Source organism: Ipomoea triloba, chromosome 5 (genome assembly GCF_003576645.1).
Source record: "Ipomoea triloba cultivar NCNSP0323 chromosome 5, ASM357664v1".
NCBI lineage: Eukaryota > Viridiplantae > Streptophyta > Magnoliopsida > Solanales > Convolvulaceae > Ipomoea > Ipomoea triloba.
In genome coordinates, this window is record NC_044920.1 from 2,030,021 (window position 1) to 2,046,127 (window position 16,107).

The 16,107-nt window shown below is 37.1% G+C and overlaps 6 protein-coding genes across 7 annotated transcripts; 3 read left to right on the forward strand and 3 right to left on the reverse strand.

Annotated features, from left to right (window-relative positions):
- Positions 1-1,878: 1,878 nt before the first annotated feature.
- LOC116019629 (pistil-specific extensin-like protein) lies at positions 1,879-2,507 on the forward strand. Its single transcript, XM_031259903.1, has one exon. It carries the CDS (start codon positions 1,879-1,881, stop codon positions 2,410-2,412), a length of 534 nt encoding a protein of 177 aa, XP_031115763.1. The 3' UTR covers positions 2,413-2,507.
- Positions 1,929-5,105, reverse strand: LOC116019500 (probable inactive serine/threonine-protein kinase bub1). Its single transcript, XM_031259724.1, has 6 exons — positions 4,955-5,105; positions 4,691-4,835; positions 4,342-4,499; positions 4,135-4,219; positions 2,686-4,048; positions 1,929-2,096 (listed from the first exon to the last, which is right to left on the reverse strand). The coding sequence occupies exons 1-5, from the start codon at positions 5,050-5,052 to the stop codon at positions 2,693-2,695; spliced, it is 1,842 nt and encodes a 613-aa protein (XP_031115584.1). The 5' UTR covers positions 5,053-5,105; the 3' UTR covers positions 1,929-2,096; positions 2,686-2,692.
- A 758-nt stretch (positions 5,106-5,863) lies between these two features.
- Positions 5,864-6,492, forward strand: LOC116019631 (pistil-specific extensin-like protein). Its single transcript, XM_031259904.1, has one exon. The coding sequence runs from the start codon at positions 5,864-5,866 to the stop codon at positions 6,395-6,397; it is 534 nt and encodes a 177-aa protein (XP_031115764.1). The 3' UTR covers positions 6,398-6,492.
- On the reverse strand, positions 5,914-9,090 carry LOC116020869 (probable inactive serine/threonine-protein kinase bub1). The gene is made up of 6 exons (XM_031261426.1): positions 8,940-9,090; positions 8,676-8,820; positions 8,327-8,484; positions 8,120-8,204; positions 6,671-8,033; positions 5,914-6,081 (listed from the first exon to the last, which is right to left on the reverse strand). The coding sequence occupies exons 1-5, from the start codon at positions 9,035-9,037 to the stop codon at positions 6,678-6,680; spliced, it is 1,842 nt and encodes a 613-aa protein (XP_031117286.1). The 5' UTR covers positions 9,038-9,090; the 3' UTR covers positions 5,914-6,081; positions 6,671-6,677.
- Positions 9,091-10,184: 1,094 nt separating this feature from the next.
- LOC116019633 (uncharacterized mitochondrial protein AtMg00810-like) lies at positions 10,185-10,502 on the reverse strand. The gene has a single exon (XM_031259909.1). It carries the CDS (start codon positions 10,500-10,502, stop codon positions 10,185-10,187), a length of 318 nt encoding a protein of 105 aa, XP_031115769.1.
- Positions 10,503-12,044: 1,542 nt separating this feature from the next.
- LOC116021183 (sorting and assembly machinery component 50 homolog B-like) lies at positions 12,045-15,879 on the forward strand. Of its 2 annotated transcripts, XR_004098934.1 has the most exons (5): positions 12,045-12,569; positions 13,819-14,304; positions 14,704-15,216; positions 15,466-15,610; positions 15,719-15,879. XR_004098934.1 is itself a non-coding variant. In XM_031261794.1 (4 exons), exons 1-4 carry the CDS (start codon positions 12,075-12,077, stop codon positions 15,547-15,549), a joined length of 1,578 nt encoding a protein of 525 aa, XP_031117654.1. In that variant the 5' UTR covers positions 12,045-12,074; the 3' UTR covers positions 15,550-15,860. The 2 variants fall into 2 exon arrangements, 1 of the variants encoding a protein (XP_031117654.1); XM_031261794.1 differs by having other exon boundaries at positions 15,466-15,860.
- The last annotated feature ends 228 nt before the right edge of the window (positions 15,880-16,107 follow it).

The window sequence follows — 16,107 nt, forward strand, 5'->3', positions numbered from 1 at the left end:
TTTTTTTTTTTTTTTTTTTTTTTTTTTTTTTTTTTTTTTTAATGCAATTTTCATTTTTAGTTTACTGAGTCAAAATAAAGGAGCTACATTTGAAAAGGATGTAGAGTTGTTAAGCAAATAACTACTTTTCATGTGGAATGTATTATTTGTCACTTAAATAATGGGGCGTTTGATTAATAACGGATGTTTGGTAAATTAGTTATTAGCTAACAGCTGATTATATACAAAATGATTTTTCTTAAAAAGCTGATAAAAAAAGTTTATTTGAATAACTTTTTGGAGCAATGAATTGTTACAAAAAATACTTATATTAAATATTTAACTAAGTAAAACAATTAATAGTGGTCAAATATGTCAAAATTAACTGATAAGTTAACTATGTTACCAAACAGAGCTATATGTCAATTTGTGTCCATTTAGATAAACTTTCTAGTTCAAGACTTCGTGTTTTAGGTATAAAGTAACGTGAGTCAAAAAAAAAAAAATCCTCTAAATGAGATCTAACCATTATTTGATAGTGAATTAGTTAAAATTTGATGTAATTATTAGATATCAAGGATTTTTCTAAATGAGGTTGAAAACATCTCAACTTTGGACAGTCTAAACTCAAATATTTGGAGGTGGTAGAAAAAATAATAATAATAATAATAATAATAATTCATGCAAATAAAAACCATTTGAACTGATTTTCTCCGAATTCGATTTTTTTTTTTTTTTGTGTGTGTGGTTGTGAATTTGTCAACGTCAACGACGAACAAATTTAATGTAACCGCAATGTAGACGCATCATCAATAAATAAAGACACAAACATCTTTTGTCAGACAATTATTAAATCGGTTTTTAACATTGTCAGAAATCGAAACCAAGATTCTGCAAAAGACTTTAATCCAATAAAAGTTGAATAAATCCTGTCCACTTAATCCGATATTCACTATGAATCATTGAATCTACAACCAAAAGATGAAGTACACAAATCTACCATTAATCTTAAATAATAATAATAATAATAATAATAATAATAATAATAGTTACAAAAACATAATTCAGATTCAACACACAATATCAAAAAATTTCCTTTTTTTTTGGTTATTAACTATAGCTTTATATAATAACAATTATAATAAAATAATTCTTTTTTTAGTGAAGAGAGAAACCCGCAATCACTACCTGAGAGTATGCTCTCGGTAAATCCCGCATTGTAATCATAGTCAGTAACCATAAGAAAGTAAACTAACCTAGATTGCCCATAGGCCATAACTAATTTGCTCAAACCAAAGAGGCCAATAGGTCATTCCCGTTAGGAATTTAACCATGTAATTACTAAGTCAACAACATAACCAACTTAACTGGAGTTACCCACTAATAAAATAATTCTTAACTAGACCTAACACAATATCAGGTTTAACGAATATCTTATCTTTTCTATAACTTTAATGTATGACTTGACAAGTATAACATATTTATTCATTATGGTTTAACATATCCATATTTATTGAACTTGATAGTGTGTTTCAAGAAAAACAAAACAACATAAAACCTTTAAAAAAAACTTGGGACATCAAGGTAGAAGTGACATGCACGTAGAAACTTGCATCAGCCTAAATATGCTATGCAAATAATGCAAAATTAATAAATAGTTATATGGATCAAAAGAGACTTCACCAACCTGCAGGTGGAAGTCACGTTAGCAATAATTAAGGAAGCAAATGCAGCTTACTGCAGCTCACGTCTGTTTGAAACCACAACTGCTATTGCAATATTGCATGCAGATCAGCTATATATAAACCTCAATTCAATGACTCCACACAGCAACACTCCAACACAACAGTCTTAAACCAAGAATCCCCAAAAAGCTTGGTTGGATCTAATCCAAGAAAGATGGCAAGCTGCCAACTGATACTACTCACCATCTCAATGCTGCTGGTCTCTTTTGCCATCCCGATGATCACAGCGTATGAACACGCTCCAGCCAAGCCAGCAGGGAAGCCCATTGATGCAGTGGTTGAAGGTCTGGTTTACTGCCAGAGCTGTGATAGCTATGGATCGTGGTCTTTCACCGGAGCAAAGGCCATTGCAAAGGCTAAAGTTAGTGTGATCTGCAAAGATTACAGGAGACGAGTGAGTTTCTATAAGGCGTTTGAAGCAGATGAAAATGGCTACTTCTATGCAGAGCTCAAAGGCTTCAAGATGGGGCATTCTTTCTTGGACCATCCGCTCCACTCTTGCAAAGTGAAACTAGTGTCATCGCCTCTTGAAAACTGCAGCACTTTCACCAATGTCAATGATGGACTGAATGGTGCCCCTCTCAGATATGAAGACAAAACTATAGTTCGACCTGATTATGAGGCTGTGATTTATACTGCAGGACCCTTGGCCTTTCGACCAGCTTACTGCCCTCCTAAAGCAAACTAAGTGCCAAATAATATTTCACCTTTCTCCTATCCATTAAGTTACCAGAATTAATCTGCATTTTGTAACAGTGTATGACCTTTATTTTGCAACTGTAATCGAGCATGCTCTATTGTTCTGTTCTTTTCAATATAATCAAGTCTACATTAGTACATTACACCCCCTCCCTTTCTCAGTGTGTAATACTACCACGAAAATTATGGTCAAGTAAAAATTTGTCTAGTATACATGTCAATCAGGGTATAAATCTATAAAGATGGAGAATATAGGACTTACCATGCTCTTAGAAATCCAACGGCATAGAAAACATTTTATTGATTTCATCCATTGCCTCTTTAGTGCACACCGTTTTCTCAAACAGATCATTTTCACGCCTCAAAGTTGAACTTAGTTGGGACTTCTTCTCTTGGGGATGATCTATCTCATCATCAGGAAGTATCAGAAACCCACCACTGTCTCCCTCCATTTTAGTTGGTAAAAACTGGTACTTTGGCTGGTTATCTCTTAAAGATGAACTTAGCTGAGACTTCTTTTCTTGACTATGATCTACATCATCATCAGGAAGTATCATAAACCCAGCAGTGTCCCCCTCCATTTTATTTGCTGTGTTCTGTTTCTTTGCCCGAGATTTTCTTGTAAACTCAATTGGTTTTCCAAACATGCTATTTATATCGGCCATAGCCTCCTTCAGGTTAATGGTGGGGTCTACTAGGCCATGATGGCAAGCATTCTCAACTTCTAAATCATCTGAAATGGTGGAACCTACAAATCGAATAACAACTGTGTCCTCCCTGCGTAGTCTTTCTTGAGGTGGCCTCTCAGTATCATGATCTTTCAGTGGTTCTGAAACAGCATCACTAGGTCTAGGAAATACAAAGCCTTTAACAACCTCATTTGGAATGCTAGTGCTTCCAGTAAAATGTTGGAGTTTATTGTGATTGGACCTATCACTGCAAACTCCCTCCATGGCATCATTGCTTTCATCATTATATTCGTCTTCGTCAACATATATCTGAAATGGCTCTTGCAGAGGTTGCTGAGTTCCAATTCTAGCAGTTCCTGAAGTTGATGCACCACTTGTCAATATTTGGTCTGATGGCTGAACACCATCAACTGTTTTCTCATCAACATATATCTCAAATCCATTGTTGGACACCGGATCAACTTTTGGTTGGCTTCGAGTAGATTTCTTGACAGCAAATGATGGTTCTAGTGGCTCACGGAACATGCTATTGATAGCATTTATAGCCTCTTTAGTATTGATTGTGGGTTCAACCAGACCATGATGCCTAGCATCTTCAAAATCAGACTTCCCAACAATGGCATTGCCTACAAATTTTTTAACCACAATAGTATCTTCGCCAGAAAATTTTCTGTGGTCATTGGATTCTTTAACACAAAGTTTCCTGCTGAAATCATCCAAGGCTCCATTGTCTGTGGATGGACCAGCAAAACCCCCCATATTTCTGGGATTTAATCCTAGATTCTGATGATTAACTTCCTTCACTTGCAGGTCATGTCCAATCTTAGCAGTGTTTTCAGTTGTGAGCAAGTTCTCATTGTTTTCCTTGGTGCCTTTATCATTCAGGGGAACACTAATAGTGCAAGGAAGCCTGCTCATAATTTTCCGTTCCTGGCGCTGCAAGAGATATGCCCTTGTTATAATATAATTGACTCTTAGGATTTAGAAAGATCTTAATAAAAATTATCATCAATATGAAGAACCTGAATTTTCTTGTTCTTATGCTTCTCTAAGCGATTAATGAATTGGTCATATGACTTGTGCAGCTCATCAAGAGGTTCTGCAAGGCTGTTCATGGAAAAGTGAAATAGATCTAAATATTAAAAAACTATTAACACAGTCTTTCTGGAGTAGATTTTTAAGTAGAAAAATGCAATCATCAATTAAGCAAAGAATATGCAGTTCCTTACTTCTGCACACCTAAATGGTACATCTTCTCAGCAGCCTCAAACTTCTTCATCTTCTCGTAGTATAGCGCATATGCTTGATAAAATAGGGCATTCTTCATCCCAATTCGATTCATTTCCATGCTTCTTAGCACTGCTTTCGGGTCATCCACATAATCCATCTAAGAAAAGACAACAGAATAGCTTTCAAAAAAAAAAAAAAAAGACAAAAGAATTTGACCGTGAAAATATCTTCAGCTAATTTTTATACGAAATCTAACCCTAATAGTTTCCATTTCGCAATCAACACAAGATGATCAGTGGTACTATCACTCAATAAGTGGATATTTTCATTTTTCACGAAATGATTTACCAATTGCAACCAAACGCGAAGGTACCGCAAATCATTGGAATATCGCCTATCAGTTTCAAAAGTCTGCGCACATTTCTGCAGAAATCTAGGGAGCTTCTCCCTAAGAGCCTGTGGAGGAAGAGACTCCTTCATCTTCCTAATCCCTCTGTTAGAAACATTATCAAACAACATATTATATATTAAGCTATTAAACCTAAATCTAAGACAGCGGAAAATGAAATGTGGTAAAAGAGAAGAGCGTTGATTGAAATGGGGCTGCGTTACCGGAGCCATGGGAGAAGAGGATCTCTGCCGGCGTAGGATTTGATGTCTGAGATGACTGAAGAGAAGAGATTATTGTACAGAGTGTCGCCCCCCGACATTGATGCGCCGGCGATCGCTGAGAGGATCGTAGTGTTGAAAGCAGAGTGAGTGAGAGTGAAAATACAAATTTGAATTTTGAAAGAGCGCTAATTGCGTCTCAGGCCTAGGGCAAATCTTTATATTAATATCATTTTAGTCCTTCAATTTTTCATTTCTAGAATTCTAGTCAAACAATTTTTTTATTTTTTGTAAATTTAGTTTAAAATATTTTTTTCAGAATAATGTTTAAACAAGCCATCGAACTACATGCAAAATTATAATTAAACTAAAAATTTGTAATTGGCTCATTGAAACTCCCCCCCCCCCCCCNCTAGACCTAACACAATATCAGGTTTAACGAATATCTTATCTTTTCTATAACTTTAATGTATGACTTGACAAGTATAACATATTTATTCATTATGGTTTAACATATCCATATTTATTGAACTTGATAGTGTGTTTCAAGAAAAACAAAACAACATAAAACCTTTAAAAAAAACTTGGGACATCAAGGTAGAAGTGACATGCACGTAGAAACTTGCATCAGCCTAAATATGCTATGCAAATAATGCAAAATTAATAAATAGTTATATGGATCAAAAGAGACTTCACCAACCTGCAGGTGGAAGTCACGTTAGCAATAATTAAGGAAGCAAATGCAGCTTACTGCAGCTCACGTCTGTTTGAAACCACAACTGCTATTGCAATATTGCATGCAGATCAGCTATATATAAACCTCAATTCAATGACTCCACACAGCAACACTCCAACACAACAGTCTTAAACCAAGAATCCCCAAAAAGCTTGGTTGGATCTAATCCAAGAAAGATGGCAAGCTGCCAACTGATACTACTCACCATCTCAATGCTGCTGGTCTCTTTTGCCATCCCGATGATCACAGCGTATGAACACGCTCCAGCCAAGCCAGCAGGGAAGCCCATTGATGCAGTGGTTGAAGGTCTGGTTTACTGCCAGAGCTGTGATAGCTATGGATCGTGGTCTTTCACCGGAGCAAAGGCCATTGCAAAGGCTAAAGTTAGTGTGATCTGCAAAGATTACAGGAGACGAGTGAGTTTCTATAAGGCGTTTGAAGCAGATGAAAATGGCTACTTCTATGCAGAGCTCAAAGGCTTCAAGATGGGGCATTCTTTCTTGGACCATCCGCTCCACTCTTGCAAAGTGAAACTAGTGTCATCGCCTCTTGAAAACTGCAGCACTTTCACCAATGTCAATGATGGACTGAATGGTGCCCCTCTCAGATATGAAGACAAAACTATAGTTCGACCTGATTATGAGGCTGTGATTTATACTGCAGGACCCTTGGCCTTTCGACCAGCTTACTGCCCTCCTAAAGCAAACTAAGTGCCAAATAATATTTCACCTTTCTCCTATCCATTAAGTTACCAGAATTAATCTGCATTTTGTAACAGTGTATGACCTTTATTTTGCAACTGTAATCGAGCATGCTCTATTGTTCTGTTCTTTTCAATATAATCAAGTCTACATTAGTACATTACACCCCCTCCCTTTCTCAGTGTGTAATACTACCACGAAAATTATGGTCAAGTAAAAATTTGTCTAGTATACATGTCAATCAGGGTATAAATCTATAAAGATGGAGAATATAGGACTTACCATGCTCTTAGAAATCCAACGGCATAGAAAACATTTTATTGATTTCATCCATTGCCTCTTTAGTGCACACCGTTTTCTCAAACAGATCATTTTCACGCCTCAAAGTTGAACTTAGTTGGGACTTCTTCTCTTGGGGATGATCTATCTCATCATCAGGAAGTATCAGAAACCCACCACTGTCTCCCTCCATTTTAGTTGGTAAAAACTGGTACTTTGGCTGGTTATCTCTTAAAGATGAACTTAGCTGAGACTTCTTTTCTTGACTATGATCTACATCATCATCAGGAAGTATCATAAACCCAGCAGTGTCCCCCTCCATTTTATTTGCTGTGTTCTGTTTCTTTGCCCGAGATTTTCTTGTAAACTCAATTGGTTTTCCAAACATGCTATTTATATCGGCCATAGCCTCCTTCAGGTTAATGGTGGGGTCTACTAGGCCATGATGGCAAGCATTCTCAACTTCTAAATCATCTGAAATGGTGGAACCTACAAATCGAATAACAACTGTGTCCTCCCTGCGTAGTCTTTCTTGAGGTGGCCTCTCAGTATCATGATCTTTCAGTGGTTCTGAAACAGCATCACTAGGTCTAGGAAATACAAAGCCTTTAACAACCTCATTTGGAATGCTAGTGCTTCCAGTAAAATGTTGGAGTTTATTGTGATTGGACCTATCACTGCAAACTCCCTCCATGGCATCATTGCTTTCATCATTATATTCGTCTTCGTCAACATATATCTGAAATGGCTCTTGCAGAGGTTGCTGAGTTCCAATTCTAGCAGTTCCTGAAGTTGATGCACCACTTGTCAATATTTGGTCTGATGGCTGAACACCATCAACTGTTTTCTCATCAACATATATCTCAAATCCATTGTTGGACACCGGATCAACTTTTGGTTGGCTTCGAGTAGATTTCTTGACAGCAAATGATGGTTCTAGTGGCTCACGGAACATGCTATTGATAGCATTTATAGCCTCTTTAGTATTGATTGTGGGTTCAACCAGACCATGATGCCTAGCATCTTCAAAATCAGACTTCCCAACAATGGCATTGCCTACAAATTTTTTAACCACAATAGTATCTTCGCCAGAAAATTTTCTGTGGTCATTGGATTCTTTAACACAAAGTTTCCTGCTGAAATCATCCAAGGCTCCATTGTCTGTGGATGGACCAGCAAAACCCCCCATATTTCTGGGATTTAATCCTAGATTCTGATGATTAACTTCCTTCACTTGCAGGTCATGTCCAATCTTAGCAGTGTTTTCAGTTGTGAGCAAGTTCTCATTGTTTTCCTTGGTGCCTTTATCATTCAGGGGAACACTAATAGTGCAAGGAAGCCTGCTCATAATTTTCCGTTCCTGGCGCTGCAAGAGATATGCCCTTGTTATAATATAATTGACTCTTAGGATTTAGAAAGATCTTAATAAAAATTATCATCAATATGAAGAACCTGAATTTTCTTGTTCTTATGCTTCTCTAAGCGATTAATGAATTGGTCATATGACTTGTGCAGCTCATCAAGAGGTTCTGCAAGGCTGTTCATGGAAAAGTGAAATAGATCTAAATATTAAAAAACTATTAACACAGTCTTTCTGGAGTAGATTTTTAAGTAGAAAAATGCAATCATCAATTAAGCAAAGAATATGCAGTTCCTTACTTCTGCACACCTAAATGGTACATCTTCTCAGCAGCCTCAAACTTCTTCATCTTCTCGTAGTATAGCGCATATGCTTGATAAAATAGGGCATTCTTCATCCCAATTCGATTCATTTCCATGCTTCTTAGCACTGCTTTCGGGTCATCCACATAATCCATCTAAGAAAAGACAACAGAATAGCTTTCAAAAAAAAAAAAAAAAGACAAAAGAATTTGACCGTGAAAATATCTTCAGCTAATTTTTATACGAAATCTAACCCTAATAGTTTCCATTTCGCAATCAACACAAGATGATCAGTGGTACTATCACTCAATAAGTGGATATTTTCATTTTTCACGAAATGATTTACCAATTGCAACCAAACGCGAAGGTACCGCAAATCATTGGAATATCGCCTATCAGTTTCAAAAGTCTGCGCACATTTCTGCAGAAATCTAGGGAGCTTCTCCCTAAGAGCCTGTGGAGGAAGAGACTCCTTCATCTTCCTAATCCCTCTGTTAGAAACATTATCAAACAACATATTATATATTAAGCTATTAAACCTAAATCTAAGACAGCGGAAAATGAAATGTGGTAAAAGAGAAGAGCGTTGATTGAAATGGGGCTGCGTTACCGGAGCCATGGGAGAAGAGGATCTCTGCCGGCGTAGGATTTGATGTCTGAGATGACTGAAGAGAAGAGATTATTGTACAGAGTGTCGCCCCCCGACATTGATGCGCCGGCGATCGCTGAGAGGATCGTAGTGTTGAAAGCAGAGTGAGTGAGAGTGAAAATACAAATTTGAATTTTGAAAGAGCGCTAATTGCGTCTCAGGCCTAGGGCAAATCTTTATATTAATATCATTTTAGTCCTTCAATTTTTCATTTCTAGAATTCTAGTCAAACAATTTTTTTATTTTTTGTAAATTTAGTTTAAAATATTTTTTTCAGAATAATGTTTAAACAAGCCATCGAACTACATGCAAAATTATAATTAAACTAAAAATTTGTAATTGGCTCATTGAAACCCCCCCCCCCCCCCGTTCCCCCTCATTGTCTCTCGTCGGAAGACGAACACAGTAGGAGTTTGATTGTTCAATGACCTAATTGCAATTTTTTTGAGTTAGATGACTCAATTACATTTTCACGTGTAGTTCGGTGATCTATTTAGATTTTTTTTTTTGATAAGTTTATAATTAAAAGAAAGCCCATTGATATTTCTTCGTCCACTAAACAATTCTACTTCCTTCTAGTATTATTTAATTATTTAATTACATTTTCACAGGTCCAAGCGATGAGAGATAGAAGAATGAATTCACATATATTCAATAGTCTGATTAGTTAACAATTACATAGAGGAAGACAATAATAATAAGTAGAAGAAGAGCCCTACTATAAACATACTAAACTCAAATAGAGTCATAAAAGGAACTCCTACACTAATACACCCCCTCAAGTACACGGTGGGCAAGGCATAACGCCTAGCTTGATATGCAAATCAGTAAACCGCGCCCCAGGCAAAGGTTTAGTAAAGATATATGCAACCTGATCCTTAGTAGAAAGAAAGTTAACCTTTAGCTCACCAGCATCCACACGTTCGCGCACAAAGTGATAATCTATCTCCACATGCTTCGTCCGTGCACGGAAAATAGGATTAGCACGCAAATATGTCGCTCTCATATTATCACACCAAAGGACAGTAACAGAGTGTAGTGATAAACTAAGGACTGAATCCAGATAACCTCTGTAGCCACATCAACTAGAGCCTTGTATTCAACTTCAGTAGAGGAACATGCAATGGTGCGTTGCTTCCTAGAAACCCAAGAAACCAAGTAGGAACCAAGAAAGATAGCAAAACCAGTAGTAGACCTCCTATCAATCTAACAACCAGCCCAATCAGAATCCGAGAAGGCATGAACAGTTGAGGCCAACGATCCTGCCAATCGCAAACCAATATCAAGTGTCCCCTTAACATAACGAAGCAACCGCTTCAAAGCAGCATAATGCTGTTGAGTAGGACAATGCATGAACTGACACATACGATTAATAGAAAACGAAATTTTAGGACGCGTGACCAACATATACATCAAGGAACCAACAAGTTGTCGATAGGACGAAGGATCATCAAGCAAAGAATCCTCAGCAGTACTAGACTTCGAAACATGCATAGGAGTTGCCAACGGCTTGCAATACTCCATGCCAACCTTACGCAAAACCTCAAAGTGTTGAGCATATAATATATAAAAATAAATGTGCAATCCAATTATCAGCTTAGGCTTTTAGTTTAGATGAAACACATGCTTCAATTAATATAGTCCTAAAGGAACTCCTACACTAATACAAGCAAATACTATATTATAACATAGTCAAGACTCAAAGTAAAAGTCAATTTATAGCTTTGGGATATGTGTCAAATAAGATGCAATTTTTATTTTTATTTTTTGTTTTTGTTTTATGTAATTAGATTTTCAAATAAACACTCTGACTTGTAAACAAAAAAAGACAACAACTCATAGTTGTTAATTTAGAATCACACGTGACAATATTTGAAGATATGGCTATTAAATGTGACAATTGACTAATAAGATGAAAAAAAAGATGAAAAAGATAGTATGCTTTCTTCATCTTGATGTCTAGACATGGGGAAGATTGCCAAAGACTTTATGGTTAAGTGGCATAATTGTGGCCCTTCTAAGTGAGAGGTCACAAGTTCGATTCCCATTGGTTCAGATACTTATACAATCACAAGCTTTCATCATCTATATTAATTTTTTTTTTTAAATTTACATTAGCCATGACAAATCCACCCAAAAAAAAAAAAACCTAAATTCCTTTGTTTAAAATTGTATTAGTCATAAGTCATGCTTGATACAATATCTAAAAAAAAAATTGTTGAGCAACACCGAAATGGAATATTCTTTGACCTTGCTTATCTGTACCCACCACATACTTGCTCAGTATCCGGATGGATTTTCGAGACCCAACCATTTACCGACCTTAAAGCCAACCAATCTGACGGAGTATAGAGGACCGAGCAAGGGCTTAGTCAGCATTAGTGTTTTTTCGCATTCTGGTTTGCCCCAACCATCTTAGATCGAGACGAACTACCCGACCTTCTCCACTTAGAAAGCCGAGCCTTATTCCCTTAGTCATTCCCGATCGCAGCATAAACGAGGGTGTCGATGACCTTAGTACACGTGGAGGAATTAGCAAAGCCTCCGACCTTTCCTTGTGCATGGGGCACACGTGTCCCGCATGACGAGCCTCCGGCATGTGTTCCCTTTACTCCCCTATAAATACCTCATTAAATATTAGAGGGAGGAACTTTTGACATTTTCTACATAACTATTGTCAGCTCGAGACCCTCTAACCCACTGTCACCTTTTCCCAAGCTCAACAACTTAAACCAACAAACAGATGATTCAATGATCCATGTACGATCCGACCTACTCTCCATAAATATTTGCGGAAACGACCGTATTAATCACATTAGACACTATATAATGAAAAATATTAGTCGATATTTTCACACGTGATGATTAGATGTTTAAGCTAAGAATAAGTAACAATTATGTCACTTACATTTAAAAAATAATAAAATTTGAGTGTCTATTTATTTTTAGTTTTATTTTTTCAATTTGAAGGTCCAATTAGCATTGCTCATTTGCTTATAGGTTAATTATTTACTAATTTCCCACGTCATCATCAGTGAAATCCGCTACAACAATCCCACGCACAAAAAACCCCGAAACCTGTCAACGTAATTCCTCATGGCTGACCCTTCCGAAGAAAACCAAACACAGTCGATTCACTCGGCAAGCGGCGGCGGCGGCGGCGGCGACGAGGATGACTACGAGGAAATCGACGAAGACGAAGAGGAGGACGAAGATGAAGCGGAGGCGGTCAGCGAAGAGTCTCGAATGCGCGCCGACAAGTCGAGGATGGAGAGCCTCTTCCGGCGATTGTCGTCGGAGAGAGTGCCGGTGCGAGTCCACGACGTGTTGATCAAAGGGAACTCCAAGACGAAGGACTCGCTAATCGAGGCGGAGGTGGAATTCCTCAAGTCCGCTACTACGCTCCAGCAGTTGCTCCAGGCCTCCGGTATAGCCAATGCTAGGCTTCAACGCCTCGAGATTTTCGATTCCGTCAATATTACTCTGGATGCCGGCCCGCCGGAGCTCCCCGGGACCGCCAATGTGATTGTCGAAGTTATTGAAGCCGAAAACCCCATCACCGGAAGCATTGGAATGTTCTCGAAGCCGGAGGTAATCTACTTTGCGATTTAGATAGATTGGCTTTTCCCTAGTCTAATTCACTCATACGGCCGTGGCATTGTAATTACTTATTATCTCGAAATGTCCATATTAACTAAGAATTTGGCGTATTAATCCAGATACTGTGGTAGTGTGGCATATTTTCTTCTGATAAAATTTGTAACATGAGAAAGCACATTTAAAAAAAAAAAATAGTGATTACAAGAGATTTACTTAAAGAACCAGAAATAATCAAAATCTGACTTTAGAGATTTTCAAATTTCAAAATATGTTATTTATTTCTCAACATTACATCTTAATCTGATTAGATTATTCAGTACCTTGCCTTAAAACTTCTTTCTCAGGCATGTGGCAAGTCCACCTTGAGGCAAGTAAAACAAACTCAGAATATGGAATATTTGCTTGGCAATTGACATTGTAACTTTAGCCCCCTCATTATATATTTTTAGAACTTTCTAATTTGGACAAAATCTGCCTGGAAGACACTAGAACTGGTTCTGTCCTCAAGAAAGCTACTGAAACTGGTTGTGCATATTATAGTGAAAATCAAGTTTTTTTTGGAAGGTTGACATACCACTTGAAAGCATGGTCTGTCAGTAAACTCAGGATGCCATTGTGATTGGCACTTTGTAACAATATGACTAGTGAATGTATCAAAATGCATTTATCAAAGCGGTATATGTCATAATCCAAGCAATACTCAATGAAGTTGTATATATGAAGATCCTTGCCCTTTGAGAAGGAGCTTAAGTCTTAGTAAGCAATTTAATACTCCATCTCAATAAAGTATGTCTGGTCTCACTCATCAAATTCACTTGTTTGTTTAAATAATGTAGATCTTTGATGAAATTTGTCCTGAAGTTTTATGTGATTTTGGTTGCAATGGAATTTCATGTAGATCTTTGATCAAATTCATTCTATTCAATTTCTGATTACTGTTAGATTTATGGGAAACTCAAGAGGCAGTTGCAAATCCGCTTTGCATATAATCTAAAGCATTTTCCCTGCTGATTATTTACTAAAATAATGTAGATTATTTTTGTATACTTGATGTCATTTGTTATTTTGTTTACAATTGTCTTGATTATATCTGCATGCTATTATGTACTGTATTTAGTAGTTACTGACTTCTTTTCTGTTCCTGTCCAATATACCTTTTTGGTTTCTTACGGTCAGTTTATGCCTGAATTATAGCATTTCCTATCAATGTGATTTAACAATTTTTAAATTCTTTTTGTAGGCTAGAAGCTGGTCACTTGAAGGATCGTTAAAGTTGAAAAACATTTTTGGTTATGGGGATTTATGGGATGGTTCTTTGGCCTATGGTTGGGACCAGTCATCAGAGATCAGTGCTGGTGTATCTTTACCTAGGTTCAAAAGGTTAATAACTCCTGTTACTGCTAGACTATCACTACTCTCTCAAGATTGGTTGAAGTTTTCTTCTTACAAAGAGCGAGCATTAGGCCTTTCTCTTGGCCTGTTATCATCCAAAAACCATGATTTAGCATACAATATCTCTTGGCGAACTTTGACAGACCCATCGCAAATGGCCTCTAGGACTGTAAGGAGGCAGCTTGGACATGGTTTACTCTCAGTTCTGAAGTATACTTTTAAGATTGACAGAAGAAATTCTCCTTTGAGACCAACAGAAGGATATGCATTTGTTTCTACATCACAAATATCTGGCCTTGTACCAGATTATCGGGGTTTACGCTTTCTTCGTCAGGTTTAGTATGGTTTCCATAAATCATAGTGTTGCTAACCTCATTTATTTTACTCTAGCTTTTGTTTGTTCATTGATTATCATATTTGTTGCTTGCAATCTTATGAGTTCATATGCTTTAGTTTTGAATGCCAAACTTAGATATCCATTGTTAAATTGTTTACATTTACCTTTTTCTAGATATCAAAGTTTCGTGTATGGAAAAGGAACCTTACGCACCCAAAACATAAATAATCAACACACTCAATTTTTTATTTTTAGGAACAATGCCATTGTGATGCTAAGAGTGCCTCTCTCAGTCATAAACTTCTACCTTTCATGTTTCTTGTCTTTTGATACTTGACAGCATGTAATGTGCTTTACTAGCAATGTTTGACATGAGGAACTGGATTTTGTGTACAGGAGTTTGATTTTCGCTATGCTTTACCTTTTGGATTTTACAATGCTGCATTAAACATTGGAATTTCTGCTGGTGCTCTTTTTCCATGGGGAACTGGATTCATGAACATGCCTTCATATCTGCCTGATAGATTTTTCCTGGGTGGTAATACTTCTCCAGTCTGCTCTTTGGGAGGCCCAACATCTATCTTTGGTTTTAAATCAAGGGGACTTGGCCCTGCTGAGCCAAGAAGGCTAGTTAGAGAAGGTGGAAATGATGAAAGTTCTGATTCTTCTGGAATGGATTTTGTCGGAGGAGACCTTGCAGTTACTGCTTTTGCTGATCTTTCTTTTGATCTTCCATTGAAGATCCTTCGAGAAGCTGGTATCCATGGCCATGCATTTGCATGCACTGGAAGCCTTAACAAATTAACTGAAAATGCATTCCGAGACCTCTCTTACCAGAAATTCCGTGAATCATTTAGAGCTTCAGCAGGATTCGGAGTCATTGTACCAACTAAGTTATTCAGGATGGAGGTTTGTCATCTGCCTTAAGAACTTTGTCTGATATTATATTCATGCTTCCAAGAGGCAAGAACCTCTTTGATAAGATAACTTTAGAAGTTTCCTTATTTAGTGAGACATGAAAAAATATGGGACCATGGATCACTAAATATGTTTTGCATATTTTACATTCCAGGATCCCCTTCCCTGTTTTCCTATGGATTGTTCTGTCTAATTTAGCAATTTTGCTGGGCTTATCTGATTTCTTCATTTCAACTTCAGATCAACTACTGCTATATACTGAAACAAGAAGAGCATGATAGAGGGAAGACAGGCTTGCAGTTTAGCTTTTCTTCATCATACTAGAAGATGGAAATTTGATATCTAGCTAATTGAAATTCATACTGGCATCATTATCCTACTTGAGGTAAATTACGCATGTTCTCTTTCACCATTTCTGTCTGAGGGATCAAAATTTTGACAGCTTTGGTTTTGTACTTGAAAAACTTAGACAGTCAATGATCCAATGTTACAGGAAATAAATTTAAGCTCGAGTATGACCATGAAGTTTTCCCCATTGAAGCAAGTTGGTTGGAAAATTAAAGTGTCTTATTTTTAACGAGATTTTTAAAAAATTCACATTTCTCTAGTGCCCCTTTTAAGAATTTGCTCTCTGACATTCCTGTTCATTTTCCAGTTCTCTCTTGTTTATTGTTTCTTTATTGATTGTTATCTTAATAGTTTTAAAAATGACTATTCGGGTTTAGCAGAGTGCATGGTAGGATTGGTAGGCTATTGCAAAAAGCGGGGTTAAGTACAAAAAAAGAGTTAAACGCTTATAGCCCCCTTAATTATTTCATAGTGAGACAAGATCTACCATCTTAGAGACTAGGCATTGATGAGATCATTTCTGGAATGAAACAA

Excerpts from the sequence above, each read along its gene's own strand:
- LOC116019633 (XM_031259909.1), bottom strand. The coding sequence starts at position 10,502 with ATGGAGTATTGCAAGCCGTTGGCAACTCCTATGCATGTTTCGAAGTCT.
- LOC116019629 (XM_031259903.1), top strand. The coding sequence starts at position 1,879 with ATGGCAAGCTGCCAACTGATACTACTCACCATCTCAATGCTGCTGGTC.
- LOC116020869 (XM_031261426.1), bottom strand. The coding sequence starts at position 9,037 with ATGTCGGGGGGCGACACTCTGTACAATAATCTCTTCTCTTCAGTCATC. Across the intron at positions 8,485-8,675 it reads TTCGCGTTTGGTTGCAATTG|ATGGATTATGTGGATGACCC; the intron begins GTAAATCATTTC and ends GTCTTTTCTTAG. Across the intron at positions 8,034-8,119 it reads ATAAGAACAAGAAAATTCAG|CGCCAGGAACGGAAAATTAT; the intron begins GTTCTTCATATT and ends TATCTCTTGCAG.
- LOC116019631 (XM_031259904.1), top strand. The coding sequence starts at position 5,864 with ATGGCAAGCTGCCAACTGATACTACTCACCATCTCAATGCTGCTGGTC.
- LOC116021183 (XM_031261794.1), top strand. The coding sequence starts at position 12,075 with ATGGCTGACCCTTCCGAAGAAAACCAAACACAGTCGATTCACTCGGCA. Across the intron at positions 12,570-13,818 it reads GAATGTTCTCGAAGCCGGAG|GCTAGAAGCTGGTCACTTGA; the intron begins GTAATCTACTTT and ends TTCTTTTTGTAG. Across the intron at positions 14,305-14,703 it reads GTTTACGCTTTCTTCGTCAG|GAGTTTGATTTTCGCTATGC; the intron begins GTTTAGTATGGT and ends TTTTGTGTACAG.
- LOC116019500 (XM_031259724.1), bottom strand. The coding sequence starts at position 5,052 with ATGTCGGGGGGCGACACTCTGTACAATAATCTCTTCTCTTCAGTCATC. Across the intron at positions 4,500-4,690 it reads TTCGCGTTTGGTTGCAATTG|ATGGATTATGTGGATGACCC; the intron begins GTAAATCATTTC and ends GTCTTTTCTTAG. Across the intron at positions 4,049-4,134 it reads ATAAGAACAAGAAAATTCAG|CGCCAGGAACGGAAAATTAT; the intron begins GTTCTTCATATT and ends TATCTCTTGCAG.